Here is a 16,206-nt window from a genome sequence, read left to right as displayed (position 1 = left end):
TTGCTCATTCACCCTCTTCATGGCACGCACACACAATCCATGTCTCAATTGTCTCAGGGCTTAAAAAGCCTTCTTTAACCTGTCTCCTCCCCTTCATCTACACTGATTTGAAGTGGATTTAACAAGTGACATGAATAAGGGATCATAGACTGACCATGTGAATCCAGGTGAAAGCTATGTCATGGAAATAGCAGGTGTACCTACAGTTTAAAAGTGTTTTATTTAATCTTGTGGCTTTACCTCTCCCAGACCTTCATAGACTCAGGCACGTCTGGGTCTCCCTGCAGAGAGGCCTTGTGTTGCCAGATGAGCAGGACTCTGGAGAGCACCGACAGAGACTGGGGGTTGATGTACAGGGGCCACGGGCCCTCAGAGAACGGAGCTACGCCCAACTGCTGCAAAAGGGTGTTCTGGGAAAGAGGAAGAAAATAAATATAGCAAGTCTATAGAAAAAGAAAAAAAAAAAGTGTTGAGACATTGTAGAAATGCACTTTAAATAAATTGTGATTTTTCTAGGCTTCTTGAATGGTACTCATTGGGCAAAAACGTTTCACGATGGCAGAAACGTCATAAAAGGCATCTGGTAAATTAATCCACAAACACAACTTTATACCGGTATACACTATACAGTGCATTCGGAAAGTATTCAAAACCCTTGACTTTTTCCACATTTTGTTACGTTACAGCCTTATTCGAAAATTAATTAATTAATTAATTAGTTTTTCCCCCTCATCAATCTACACACAATACCCCATAATGACAAAGCAAAAACAGGTAAACTCAGCAAAAAAAAGAAAACTGCCCTTTTTCAGGACCCTGTCTTTCAAAGATAATTTGTGAAAATCCAAATAACTTCACAGATCTTCATTGTAAAGGGTTTAAACACTGTTTCCCATGCTTATTCAATGAACCATAAACAATTAATGAACATGCACCTGTGGAACGGTCGTTAAGACACTAACAGCTTACAGACGGTAAGCAATTAAGGTCACAGTTATGAAAACTTAGGACACTAAAGAGGACTTTCTACTGACTGAAAAAACACCAAAAGAAAGATGCCCAGGGTCCCTGCTCATCTGCGTGAACGTGCCTTAGGCATGCTGCAAAGAGGCATGAGGACTGCAGATGTGGCCAGGGCAATAAATTGCAATGTCCGTACTGTGAGACGCCTAAGACAGCGCTACAGGGAGACAGGACGGACAGCTGATCGTCCTCGCAGTGGCAGACCACGTGTAACAACACCTGCACAGGATCGGTACATCCGAACATAACACCTGCGGGACAGGTACAGGATGGCAACAACAACTGCCCGAGTTACACCAGGAACGCACAATCCCTCCATCAGTGCTCAGACTGTCCGCAATAGGCTGAGAGAGGCTGGACTGAGGGCTTGTAGGCCTGTTGTAAGGCAGGTCCTCACCAGACATCACCGGCAACAACGTCGCCTATGGGCACAACCCCACCGTCCCTGGACCAGACAGGACTGGCAGAATGTTATTGGTTTCTGGACATTTTGAGCCTGTAATCGATCCCACAATTGCTGATGCTCCAGATACTCAACTAGTCTCAAGAAGGCCATGTCAGTGTTCTGCCATGGCCAGCGAAGAGCCCGGATCTCAATCCCATTGAGCACATCTGGGACCTGTTGGATCGGAGGGTGAGGGCTAGGGCCAGTCCCCACAGAAAGGTCAGGGAACTCGCAGGTGCCTTGGTGGAAGAGTGGGGTAACATCTCACAGCAAGAACTGGCAAATCTGGTGCAGTCCATGAGGAGGAGATGCACTGCAGTACTTAATGCAGCTGGTGGCCACACCAGATACTGACTGTTACTTTTCATTTTGACCCGCCCTTTGTTCAGGGACACATTATTCCATTTCTGTTAGTCACATGTCTGTGGAAATTGTTCAGTTTATGTCTCAGTTGTTGAATCTTATTATGTTCACACAAATATTTACACGTTAAGTTTGCTGAAAATAAACGCAGTTGACAGTGAGAGGACGTTTCTTTTTTTGCTGAGTTTAGACATTTTTGTTAATTTATTAAAAACACAAAACCGAAATATCACATTTAAAAAGTATTCAGACCCTTTACTCAGTACTTTGTTGAAGCACCTTTGGCAGCGATTACAGCCTCGAGTCTTCTTGGGTATGACGCTACAAGCTTTGCACACTTGTATTTAGGGTGTTTCTCCCATTCTTCTCTGCAGATCCTCTCAAGCTCTGTCAGGTTGGATGGGGAGCATTGCTACACAGCTATTTTCAGGTCTCTCCAGAGATGTTCGATCGGGTTCAAGTCCGGGCTCTGGCTGGGCCACTCAAGGACATTCAGAGACTTGTCCCGAAGCCACTCCTGCATTGTCTTGGCTGTGTGCTTAGGGCAGTTGTCCTGTTGGAAGGTGAACCTTCGCCCCAGTCTGAGGTCCTGAGCGCTCTGGAGCAGGTTTTCATCAAGGATCTCTCTGTACTTTGCTCCGTTAATCTTTCCCTCGATCCTGACTAGACTCCCAGTCCCTGCAGCTGAAAAACGTACCCACAGCACGATGATGCCACCACCATGCTTCACCGTAGGGATAGTGCTTGGCATTCTCCCCCGGTTGCTCAGTTTGGCTGGGCAGCCAGCTCTAGGAAAGAGTCTTGGTGGTTCCAAACTTCTTCCACTTAAGAATGATGGAGGCCACTGTGTTCTTGGGGACCTCCAATGCTGCAGAATTATTTTGGTACCCTTCCCCATATCTGTGTCTCGACACAATCCTGTCTCAGAGATCTACGGACAATTCCTTCGACCTCATGGCTTGGTTATTGCTCTGACATGCACTGTCAACTGTGGGACCTTATATAAACAGGTGTGTGCCTTCCAAAATCATGTCCAATCAACTGAATTTACCACAGGTAGATTAAAATCAAGCTGTAGAAACATCAAGGATGATCAATGGAAACAAGATGCACCTGAACTCAATTTCGAGTTTCATAGCAAAGAGTCTGAATATTTAAATAAGGGATTTCTGATTTTTATTTCTAAAAACCTGTTTTCGCTTTGTCATTATGGGGTATCGTGTGTACAGTCGTGGTCAAAAGTTTTGAGAATGACACAAGTATTGGTCTTCACAAAGTTCGCTGCTTCAGTGTTATGAGATATTTTTGTCAGATGTTACTATGGTATACTGAAGTATAATTACAAGCATTCCATAAGTGTCAAAGGCTTTTATTGACAATTACATTAAGTTTATGCAAAGAGTCAATATTTGCAGTGTTGACCCTTCTTTTTCAAGACCTCTGCAATCCGCCCTGGCATGCTGTCAATTAACTTATGGGCCACATTCTGACTGATGGCAGCCCATTCTTGCATAATCAATGCTCTCTCCAGATGAAATCTTGCGACTTGTGACGGCCGGCCGCCCCACAACCTGCCCGCTTGACCCTATCCCCTCCTCTCTTCTCCAGACCATTTCCGGAGACCTTCTCCCTTACCTCACCTCGCTCATCAACTCATCCTTGACCGCTGGCCATGTCCCTTCCGTCTTCAAGAGAGCGAGAGTTGCACCCCTCCACAAAAAACCTACACTCGATCCCTCCGATGTCGACAACTACAGACCAGTATCCCTTCTTTCTTTTCTCTCCAAAACTCTTGAGCGTGCCGTCTCTAGCCAACTATCCTGCTATCTCTCTCAGAATGACCTTCTTGATCCAAACCAGTCAGCTTTCAAGACTGGTCATTCAACTGAGACTGCTCTTCTCTGTGTCACGGAGGCTCGCCACACTGCTAAAGCTAACTCTCTCTCCTCTGCTCTTGTCCTTCTAGACCTGTCTGCTGCCTTTGATACTGTGAACTATCAGATCCTCCTCTCCACCCTCTCCGAGTTGGGCATCTCCGGCGCTGCTCACTCTTGGATTGCATCCTACCTGACAGGTCGCTCCTACCAGGTGGCGTGGCGAGAATATGTCTCCGCACCACGTGCTCTCACCACTGGTGTCCCCCAGGGCTCAGTTCTAGGCCCTCTCCTATTCTCTCTATACACCAAGTCACTTGGCTCTGTCATATCCTCACATGGTCTCTCCTATCATTGCTACGCAGACGACACACAATTCATTTTCTCCTTTCCCCCTTCTGATAACCAGGTGGCGAATCGCATCTCTGGCAGACATATTAGTGTGGATGTCGGATCACCACCTCAAGCTGAACCTCAGCAAGACGGAGCTGCTCTTCCTCCCGGGGAAGGACTGCCCGCTCCATGATCTCGCCATCACGGTTGACAACTCCATTGTGTCCTCTTCCCAGAGTGCAAAGAACCTTGGCGTGACCCTGGAAACCACCCTGTCGTTCTCCGCTAACATCAAAGCGGTGACCCGATCCTGCAGGTTCATGCTCTACAACATTCGCAGAGTACGACCCTACCTCACTCAGAAAGCGGCACAGGTCCTAATCCAGGCACTTGTCATCTCCCCTCTGGATTACTGCAACTCGCTGTTGGCTGGGCTCCCTGCCTGTGGCATTAAACCCCTACAACTTATCCAGAACGCTGCAGCCCGTCTGGTGTTCAACCTTCCCAAGTTCTTTCATGTCACCCCGCTCCTCCACACACTCCACTGGCTTCCAGTTGAGGTTTGCATCTACTACAAGACCATGGTGCTTGCCTACGGAGCTGTGAGGGGAACGGCACCTCCTTACCTTCAGGCTCTGATCAGACCCTACACCCAAACGAGGGCACTACGTTCATCCACCTCTGGCCTGCTAGCCCCCCTACCTCTGCAGAAGCACAGTTCCCGCTCAGCCCAGTCAAAGCTATTCGCTGCTCTGGCACCCCAATGGTGGAACAAGCTCCCCCACGACGCCAGGACAGCAGAGTCACTGACCACCTTCCGGAGACACTTGAAACCCTACCTCTTTAAGGAATACCTGGAATAGTATAAAAGTAATCCTTCCACCCCCCCATAATATATATATTTTTTAAAGTGGTTGTCCCACTGGCTACCATAAGTTGAATGCACCAATTTGTAAGTCGCTCTGGATAAGAGCGTCTGCTCAATGACGTAAATGTAAAATGTCAGAATTTGTGGGTTTTTGTTCGTCCACCCGACGAGATCCACGATCTTGAGGATCGACCACAAGTTCTCAATGGGATTAAGGTCTGGGGAGTTTCCTGGCCATGGACCCAAAATGTTGTTTTTGTTCCGAGCCACTTAGTTATCACTTTTGCCTTATGGCAAGGTGCTCCATCATGCTGGAAAAGGCATTGGTCGTTACCAAACTGTTCTTGGATGGTTGGGAGAAGTTGCTCTCGGAGGATGTGTTGGTAACATTCTTTATTAATGGCTGTGTTCTTAGGCAGAAATGTGAGTGAGCCCACTCCCTTGGCTGAGAAGCAACCCCACTCATGAATGGTCTCAGGATGCTTTACTGTTGGTATGACACAGGACTGATGGTAGCGCTCACCTTGTCTTCATCCGGACAAGGTGTTTTCCGGATGCCACAAACAATCGGAAAGGGGATTCATCAGAGAAAATGACTTTACCCAAGTCCTCAGCAGTCCAATCCCTGTACCTTTTGCAGAATATCAGTCTGTCCCTGATGTTTTTCCTGGAGAGAAGTGGCTTCATTGCTGCCCTTCTTGACACCAGGCCATCCTCCAAAACTCTTCGCCTCACTGTGCGTGCAGATGCACTCACACCTGCCTGCTGCCAATCCGGAGCAAGCTCTGCACTGGTGGTGCCCCAATCCCGCAGCTGAATCAACTTTAGGAGACGGTCCTGGCGCTTGCTGGACTTTCTTGGGCGCCCTGACGCCTTTGTCACAACAATTTAACCTCTCTCCTTGAAGTTCTTGATGATCCGATAAATGGTTGATTTAGGTGCAATCTTACTAGCAGCAATATCCTTGCCTTTTAACCCTTTTTGTGCAAAGCAATGATGACGGCACGTGTTTCCTTGCAGGTAAACATGGTTAACAGAGGAAGAACAATGATTTCAAGCACCACCCTCCTTTTAAAGCTTCCAGTCTGTTATTCTATCTCAATCAGCATGACAGAGTGATCTCCAGCCATGTCCTCGTCAACACTCTCACCTGTGTTAACGAGAGAATCACTGACATGATGGCAGCTGGTCCTTTTGTGGCAGGGCTGAAATGCAGTGGAAATGTTTTTTCCGGATTAAGTTCATTTTCATGGCAAAGAGGGACTTTGCAATTAATTGCAATTCATCTGATCACTCTTCATGACATTCTGGAGTATATGCAAATTGCCATCATCAAAACTGAGGCAGCAGACTTTGTGAAAATGTGTATTTGTGTCATTCTCAAAACTTTTGACCACGACTGAAGATAGTTTAATCAATTTTAGAATAAGGCTGTAACATATCAAAATGTGGAAAAGGGGAAGGGGTCTGAATAATTTACGAATGCACTGTATATACAAAAGTATGGGGCCACCCCTTCAAATTAGTGGATTTGGCTATTTGAGCCACACCCATTGCTGACAGGTGTATAAAAAAAAAAATCGAGCACACAGCGATGCAATCTCCATAGACAAACATTAGCAGTAGAATGGCCTTACTGAAGCGCTCAGTGTCTTTCAACATGGCACCGTCATAGGATGCCACATTTCCAACAAGTCAGTTCGTCAAATTTCTGCCCTGCTAGAGCTGCCCCGGTCAACTGTAAGTGCTGTTAAATAATAATAATAATAATAATAATAATAATAATAATAATAATAATAATATGCCATTTAGCAGACGCTTTTATCCAAAGCGACTTACAGTCATGCGTGCATACATTTTTGTGTATGGGTGGTCCCGGGGATCGAACCCACTACCTTGGCGTTACAAGCACCGTGCTCTACCAGCTGAGCTACAGAGGACCACCCATATTCTGTTATTGTGAAGTGGAAACGCCATTGGACTCTGGAGCAGTAGAAACACGTTCTATGGAGTGATTAATCCGACGGACAAATCTGGGTTTGGCGGATGCCAGGAGAATGCATAGTGCCAACTATAACGTTTGGTGGAGGAGGAATAATGGTCTGGGGCTGTTTTGATGGTTCGGGCTAGGCCCCTTAGTTCCAGTGAAGGGAAATCTTAACGCTACAGCATACAATGACATTCTAGACGATTCTGTGCTTCCAACTTTGTGGCAACAGTTTGACGAAGGCCCTTTTCTGTTTCAGCATGACAATGCCCCCGTGCACAAAGTGAGGTCCATACAGAAATGGTTTGTTGAGATGGGTGTGGAAGAACTTGACTGGCCTGCACAGAGCCCTGACCTCAACCCCATCGAACACCTTTGGGATGAATTGGAACGCCGACTGCGAGCCAGGCCTAATCGCCCAACATCAGTGACGACCTCACTAATACTCACTAAAGTCCCCGCAGCAATGTTCCAACATCTAGTGGAAAGCCGTTCCAGAAGAGTGGAGGCTGTTATAGCAGCAAAGGGGGGACCAACTCCATATTAATGCCCATGATTTTGGAATGAGATGTTCGACGAGCAGGTGTCCACATACCTTTGGTCATGTAGTGTAACATAAATGACCACATTTTCATGAATTTAATGATGTAATCATCAAACCCATTCAAAAGATTACAGGTGGTTACTTTCACAGGGTATTAGCTTCAGATTACCAGCTACTAAGACACGTGGTAGGTGTGTGTATTACCAGCTACTAAGACACGTGGTAGGTGTGTATTACCAGCTACTAAGACACGTGGTAGGTGTGTATTACCAGCTACTAAGACACGTGGTAGGTGTGTATTACCAGCTACTAAGACACGTGGTAGGTGTGTGTTACCAGCTACTAAGACACGTGGTAGGTGTGTATTACCAGCTACTAAGACACGTGGTAGGTGTGTATTACCAGCTACTAAGACACGTGGTAGGTGTGTATTACCAGCTACTAAGACACGTGGTAGGTGTGTATTACCAGCTACTAAGACACGTGGTAGGTGTGTATTACCAGCTACTAAGACACGTGGTAGGTGTGTATTACCAGCTACTAAGACACGTGGTAGGTGTGTATTACCAGCTACTAAGACACGTGGTAGGTGTGTATTACCAGCTACTAAGACACGTGGTAGGTGTGTATTACCTTAAAAAGGTGCTGTAAACTAAAGCCTATATTCTGCGTAACATGCACAAACACATTGTTAAGCATATTAAAAGTGCAGGATATTATCAGAAATTGGAACGGAGTGTAATATGAGATTGAATAATATAAAGTTAAAGCATTAAATAGCCTAATAGCCTACCTGCAGGGCTGGAGAGGGCAGGTCTGACGTCACCAGGGTGTGGTTGAAGTGGTACAAAGCAGAGGCAAACTCTTCATCTGAGGAACCTGGGGAGGGGGACGACATTAGACCTATTACTAGTAATAATAAATATCAATAGCAAATCAAAATAATAATATGATAAGCACCGTCTTTTATTCCAACCGACCTTTGACGTCTTTGTCGACGTCCTTGATGATGCTGGCCAGCGTGGCCATGTGTTGTTCTGTCAGGGAGACTGACAGGTAGTTCCTGATGAAGTTATTCCTGGACTTCAACATGGAGGTGGTGATGAAGTTCAGGATGCTGGAGGCCAGGCTCAGGAACTGCAACAGAAACATGGCAGCCGCAGGAATAGATCAGTTAAACATACCCTCGTTAGGTACACCCATCTGGTACCGGGTCAGACCCCTTCCGTCTCCAGAACAGCCGGAATTATTATTTCGGGCATTCTGGAAAAAGGTGTCGGAAACATTCCAAAAGGGATGTTGGTCCATGCTGACGCCACGGCATCATGCGGTTGCTGAAGACTGGACGGCGGTACATTCATGCTGCAAACAGCCCATTCCATCTGATCCCAAAGATGCTCTAGGTCCGGGGACTCCCCAGGCCACTCAAGTAAACTGAACCCTGTCATGTTCCAGCCTGTGTTTTTCCACTCCTCAGGTTGTCCAGTGTTGGTCATCGAGTGCCCACTGGAGCCGCTTCTTCTTGGTTTTAGCCGATAGGTGTGGAACCCGGTGTGGTCGTCTTCTGCAACAGCCCATCCGTGACAAGGATAGACGAGTTGTGCGTTCAGAGATGCCGTTCTGCACACCACTGTTGTGCTATCGCCGTTATTTGTCTGTTTGTGGCCCGGCTGTTAGCGTGCACAAATCTCCTTGACATTCTCCTTCGACCTCTCTCATCAACTAGCTTTTTCCGCTCTCAGGGCTGCCGCTGATTGGATGTTTTTTTGTTCGTCGCACTATTCTCGGTAAACCCGAGACACGGTCGTGCGTGAAAAGCCGAGGAGTGCGGACATATCTGATATACTAGATACGGCGCGCCTGGCACCGACGATCTTACCACGCTCAAAGTCGCTTAGGTCACTAGTTTTGCCCATTATAACATTCAATCGAACAGTAACTGAATGCCTCGATGCCTGTCTGCCTGCTTTATATAGCAAGCCACGGCCACCTGACTGTCTGTAGGTGCGATCCATTTTGGTGAACAGGGTGGTGTACCTAATAAGCTGTCCGGTGAGTAACATATAAAACAGAAGAACAAAAGAACATTGACTACAATTATTATTAACTATTAGAAACAGCACAGCAGAGAATGGATCAGTGATCCATACCGGCACGGTGCATAGTTTACAAAATACACTGAGTGTACAAAACATTAAGAACATGGCAGACTGACCAGGTGAATCCAGGTAAATGCTGTGATCCCTTATTGATGTCACCTGTTAAATCCGATTCAAATCAGTGTAGATGAAGGGGAGGGCATAGGTTAAAGAATAATATATACACTGCTCAAAAAAATAAAGTGAACATTAAAATAACACATCCTAGATCTGAATGAATGAAATAATCTTATTAAATACTTTTTTTCTTTACATAGTTGAATGTGCTGACAACAAAAATCACGCAAAAATTATCAATGGAAATCAAATTTATCAACCCATGGAGGTCTGGATTTGGAGTCTCCTGGTAGCGCCTCCATGCTCTGGACACTACACTGACAGACACAGCAAACCTTCTTGCCACAGCTTGCATTGAGTCATCCTGGATGAGCTGCACTACCTGAGCCACTTGTGTGGGTTGTAGACTCCATCTCATGCTACCACTAGAGTGAAAGCACCGCCAGCATTCAAAAGTGACCAAAACATCAGCCAGGAAGCATAGGAACTGAGAAGTGGTCTGTGGTCACCACCTGCAAAACCAGTCCTTTATTGGGGGTGTCTTGCTAATTGCCTATAATTTCCACCTGTTGTCTATTCCATTTGCACAACAGCATGTGAAATGTATTGTCAATCAGTGTTGCTTCCTAAGTGGACAGTTTGATTTCATAGAAGTGTTATTGACTTGGAGTTACATTGAGCAGTATATATATATATATATATATATATATACACATACATACACACACACACACACACACCTACTCATTCCAGGGTTTTTCTTTATTTTTACTATTTTCTACACTGTAGAATAATAGTGAAGACATCAAAACTATGAAATAACATATGGAATCATGTAGTAACCAAAAAAGTGTTAAACAAATCAAAATATATTTTATATTTGAGATTCTTCAAATAGCCACCCTTTGCCTTGATGACAGCTTTGCACACTCTTGGCATTCTCTCAACCAGCTTCACCTGGAATGCTTTTCCAACAGTGTTGAAGGAGTTCCCACATATGCTGAGCATTTGTTGGCTGCTTTGCCTTCACTCTGCGTTCCGACTCATCCCAAACCATCTCAATTGGGTTGAGGTCGGGTGATTGTGGAGGCCAGGTCATCTGATGCAGCACTCCATCACTCTCCTTCTTGGTAAAATAGCCCTTACACAGCCTGGAGGTGTGTTGGGTCATAGTCCCACTAACCCCAAACCAGACGGGATGGTATATCGCTGCAGAATGGTGTGGTAGCCATGCTGGTTAAGTTTGTCTTGAATTCTAAATAAATCACAGACCGTGTCACCAGCAAAGTACCCCCACACCATAACACCTCCTCCTCCATGCTTTACGGTGGGAAATACACATGCAGAGATCATCCGTTCACCCACACCGCGTCTCACAAAACCATGGCAGTTGGAACCAAAAATCTCCAAAAGGACAAATTTCCACCGGTCTAATGTCCATTGCTTGTGTTTCTTGGCCCAAGCAAGTCTTTTCTTCTTATTGGTGTCCTTTAGTAGTGGTTTCTTTACAGCAATTCGACCATGAAGGCCTGATTCACACAGTCTCCTCTGAACAGTTAATGTTGAGATGTGTCTGTTACTTGAACTCTGTGAAGCACTTATTTGGGCTGCAATTTCTGAGGCTGATAACTCTAATGAACTTATCCTCTGCAGCACAGGTAACTCTGGGTCTTCCATTCCTGTGGCAGTCCTCATGAGAGCCAGTTTCATCATAGCGCTTGATAGTTTTTGCAACTGCACATGAAGAAACTTTCAAAGTTCTTGAAATTTTCCAGATTGACTGACCTTCATGTCTTAAAGTAATGATGGACTGTCGTTTCGCTTTGCTTATTTGAGCTGTTCTTGCCATAATATGGACTTGGTCTTTTACCAAATAGGGCTATCTTCTGTATACCTTGTCACAACTCATTTGGGTTCCTGGATCTTTTCACAACATTATAAGGCTGCGTTGAGACAATGACTTAGCATTGACCCAAGCCCAGCTCAGCTAATCCCTACCATTGTGACGCAGAGTTGTCAAAATGCTTCAGCAAATGTATATTACACCAGGGGCATCGGTAGACACAATATAAGTAACCTAATTTATGTCCCTCTAACTGCCCTGAATGCCTCTGCTGATCCTACAGCTATTGTATGCAGTAATCATGTGCCTAAGAACCAGATTTATACTGTTAGCACTGAGCCGGTGTGCCTGAGGAAGGACACTGTGTGCAGCTCACCTTGCACTAACATAAAGAACATGACCACATCTACTGCTGCTAATCTTCCCAGTAAAGCAATAAAAACAAGTAAGCATCCCAGAAGAAAAGTGCTCAAAATAGCCCACGTTAACATATGTAGCTTAAGAAACAAGGTTCATGAAATCAATAATTTGCTAGTAACAGATGACACTCATATTCTGACTATCTCTGAAACTCACTTAGATAATACCTTTGATGATACAGTGGTAGCAATACAAGGTTATAACATTTACAGAAAAGTTAGAAATGCCAATGGTGGAGGTGTTGCTGTTTATATTCAGAACCACATTCCTGTGAAGATTAGAGAGGACCTCATGTTAAATACTCTCGAAGTAATATGGCTACAGGTTCATCTGCCTCACCTAAAGCCCATTCTGGTGGGAAGCTGCTATAGACCACCAAGTGCTAACAGTCAGTATCTGGATAACATGTGTGAAATGATTGATAATGTACAGTTGAAGTCTGATGTTTACATACACTAAAGGTTGGAGTCATTAAAACTCGTTTTTCAACCACTCCACAAATTTCTTGTTAACAAACTATAGTTTTGGCAAGTCGGTTAGGACATCTACTTTGTGCATGACACAAGTAATTTTTCCAACTTAGGCATGACATGCCAGCAACAACTGCTGACACTACACATCCAAGTATATCTGACCAAATTATGAAAGACAAGCATTGTAATTTTGAATTCAATAAAAGTGAGAGTGGAAGAGGTGAAAAAAATGATTGTTGTCTATCAACAATGACATGCCACCGGGGTCTGACAACTTGGATGGAAAATTACTGATGATAATAGAGGACGATATTGCCACTCCTATTTGCCATATTTTCAATTTAAGCCTACTAGAATGGGTGTGCCCTCAGGCTTGGAGGGAAGCAAAAGTCATTCCGCTACCTAAAAATAGTAAAGCCCCCTTTACTGGCTCAAATAGCATGTTACCAACCCTTAGTAAACTATTAGAAAAAATGTATACAACAGTAGCTAAGATGGGGGGGGGGGGGGGAAGTATGTCCATAATAAAGCCCTGCTCTACCTTCTTAACAGCACTATCAACAAGGCAGGTCCTACAGGCCCTAGTTTTGTCACACCTAGACTTCTGTTCAGTAGTGTGGTCAGGTGCCACAAAAAAGGACTTAGGAAAATTGCAATTGGCTCAGAACAGGGCAGCACGGCTGGCCCTTGGATGTACACAGAGAGCTAATATTAATAATATGCATGTCGATCTCTCCTGGATCAAAGTGGAGGAGAGATCGACTTCATCACTACTTGTGTTTATGAGAGGCGTTGACATGTTGGGTGCACCGAGCTGTCTGTTTGAACTACTGGCACACAGCTCGGACATCCATGCATACCCCACAAGACATGCCACCAGAGGTCTCTTCACAGTCCCTAAATCCAGAACAGACTATGGGAGGCGCACAGTACTACATAGAGCCATGACTACATGGAACTCTATTCCACATCAAGTAACTGATGCAGGTAGTAAAATTTGATTTAAAAAAATATATATTAAAAAAACACCTTATGGAACAGCGTGGACTGTGAAGCAACTAACATAGGGGCCTGAGGGCACACAGTGTTGTTGTGAAATCTGTGAATGTATTGTAATGTTTTTAAAATTGTATGAACTGCCTTAATTTTGCAGCAGCTAATGGGGATCCATAATAAATACAAATACAAACTGATTGGCTAAAACGTATTAAGGAGGAAAGAAATTCCACACATTAACTTTTAAGAAGGCACACCTGTTAATTGAAATGCATTCCAGGTGACTACCTCATGAAGCTGGTTGAGAGAATGCCAAGAGTGTGCAAAGCTGTCATCAAGTCAAAGGGTGGCTACTTTGAAGAATCTCAAATCTAAAAATTTGGTTACTACATGATTCCATATGTGTTATTTCATAGTTTTGATGTCTTCACTATTATTCTACAATGTAAAAAAAAATAGTAAAAATAAAGAAAAACCCTTGAATGAGTAGGTGAATGACTGGTAGTATATATCATTGTGTTTTTTACCCCCCTTTTTCTCCCCAATTTCGTGATTACGATCTTCTCTCATCGCAGCAACTCCCCAACGGGCTCGGGAGAGGCGAAGGTCGAGTCATGCGTCCTCCGAAACATGATCCGCCAAACCACGCTTCTTAACACCCGCCCGCCTAACCAGGAAGCCAGCCGCACCAATGTGTCGGAGGAAGCACCGCTCAACTGATAACCGAGGTCAACCTGCAGGCTCCCGGCCCGCCACAAGGAGTCGCTAGAGTGCGATGAGCCAAGTAAAGCCCCCCCCCCCGGCCAAACCCTCCCCTAACCCGGACGACACTGGGCCAATTGTGCGTTGCCCTATGGGACTCCCGGTCACGGCCTGTAATGACACAGCCTGGGGTCCACCACCCAAAAGACCAGCAAACTTGACACAACTGTGGGACGCATTGGAGTCAACATCCCTGTGAAAGGCTTTCGACATGCCCCGACGAATTGAGGCTGTTCTGAGGGCAAAGGGGGGGGGGGTGCAACTCAATATTAGGAAGGTGTTCCTAATGTTTTGTACACTCAGTGTATATAGGTTGATACCGGCAAGGTGCATAGTTTACATTACAAAATACATTGGTTGCATTCCAATTATCTACCCTTCACCCAGAAGTTTGCACTCTTTCACTCCCCTTCATGCATTGGATTGGTGGCAAGGAGGGATTTCCCACTATATTCCTTCCACCAGTCCATTCTTTTTAAAACTATGAAGGAATGTTACCAGCGGACACTTTGGAAGAAGTGTACAGAATCGGACCACAGCCGTTACCTACATATTGTTTAATTTTCAAGTCCATGTGTGACATAACACCACAATGCCTCACCAGCTCGGGGTCCTTGCGTCCGGCCAGGATGTTCCCGTTCTCTCCAGCGTTCTGCTTGGAGGGGCTCTTCAGTCTGGGAGAGGTCTCCAGGGGCGGGGGTGGGGGAGGTGGTGGTGGGGCCACCTTTTCTTTAGTGGGGGAGATGGTCTCCTCGAACCACAGGCCCAAAATGGGCTCGCTGTCGTCATCTGGAATAGGACGGGTAGGACACAAGATGTTACATAGAAGGTCATGTCTCAGGGTTTAGCATGCCATCTATCCAAAGCACTGCCATCATCCTATGGCATCTATAACCACGTCCTAGGGCAACTCTCTCATTTTGCCTTTTAGAAATGGCAAAGCTCTCAGTATAGTGATGCAGGTCTTTAGACGGTGTACACATGAAATTGTCATTCAGAACTTAATCTGCAATGTTACATTCCCTTCTGCGCGACTATCAAATAAAAACATTGCCACCTGCAGGTAGAAAATATCCGGATAAAAATAAATATCCTATTAATCACATTGGCTACGCATGGCCTGTCTGCAAAAATAAACATTATATCAACTATTAACTTGGGTCAAGTCTGAAGCATGCACTAGCAAACTTGCAACATTGTATAAAATATTCTGGGCCTTCAGAGTTTCCTGCGCCAGTGAGCTCGGGACAGACACAGCTGTAGGCTATTTGATCAAGGGATAAGTAGTAATCTGGGAGGCCTATTTTATGACGTTTCCACTGGATCAGAGCATGACATTTTTCCCTTTCACGCTGAGTGGTTATCGAAAGGGAAAGAGCTGGAAAGATTTTACAAACACATTGAGGAACTATTGTCATTCTCAATGGATGTAAAAACAGACTGTTTGCTTTCTGTTTGAGGTGAACATTACTTTGAGAAGCACCACAGCTCATTAGTGGTGGTGCGTTAAGCCAATCAGAAATACTATCAGATCCACATTTTGTTACGTTACAGCCTTATTCGAAAATTGATTAAATTGGGGGTTTTATCTCAATCTACACACGATACCCAATAACGACAAAGCAAAAACAGGATAAGACATTTTTGCAAATGTATTAAAACAAAAAAAACGGAAATATCAAATTTACCTACGTTTTAAAGACCCTTTACCCTTTGTTGAAACACCTTTGGCAGCGATTACAGCCTCGAGTCTTCTTGGGTATGACGCAACAAGCTTGGCACACCTGTACATGGGGAGTTTCTCCCATTCTTCTCTTCAGATCCTCTCAAGCTCTGTCAGGTTGGATGGGGAGCGTCGCTGCACAGCTATTTTCAGGTCTCTCCAGAGATGTTCGATCGGGTTCAAGTCCGGGCTCTGGCTGGGCCACTCAAGGACATTCAGAGACTTATAGCGAAGCCACTCCTGCGTTGTCTTGGCTGTTAGCTTAGGGTTGTTATTCTGTTGAAAGATGAACCTTCGCCCGAGTCTGAGCGCTCTGGAGCAGGTTTTCATCTAAGA

At 45.0% G+C, this 16,206-nt stretch overlaps 1 protein-coding gene across 1 annotated transcript in view; it reads right to left on the bottom strand.

Moving 5' to 3' along the window:
- Positions 1 to 16,206, bottom strand: part of LOC311150242 (E3 ubiquitin-protein ligase UBR4-like) — a 147,352-nt gene that overhangs the window by 107,733 nt on the left and 23,413 nt on the right. Inside the window, exons 14-17 of the mRNA XM_084187618.1 lie at positions 14,749 to 14,936; positions 8,418 to 8,574; positions 8,231 to 8,316; positions 241 to 410 (exon numbers count right to left, since the gene is read on the bottom strand). Of these exons, the coding sequence (XP_084043744.1) occupies positions 241 to 410; positions 8,231 to 8,316; positions 8,418 to 8,574; positions 14,749 to 14,936 (601 nt within the window). The remainder of the gene's footprint in view (positions 1 to 240; positions 411 to 8,230; positions 8,317 to 8,417; positions 8,575 to 14,748; positions 14,937 to 16,206) is intronic.

Source organism: Coregonus lavaretus, assembly GCF_964263955.1.
Source record: "Coregonus lavaretus genome assembly, chromosome: 22".
Classification (NCBI taxonomy): domain Eukaryota; kingdom Metazoa; phylum Chordata; class Actinopteri; order Salmoniformes; family Salmonidae; genus Coregonus; species Coregonus lavaretus.
This window is presented reverse-complemented; position numbering and strand designations above follow the sequence as displayed.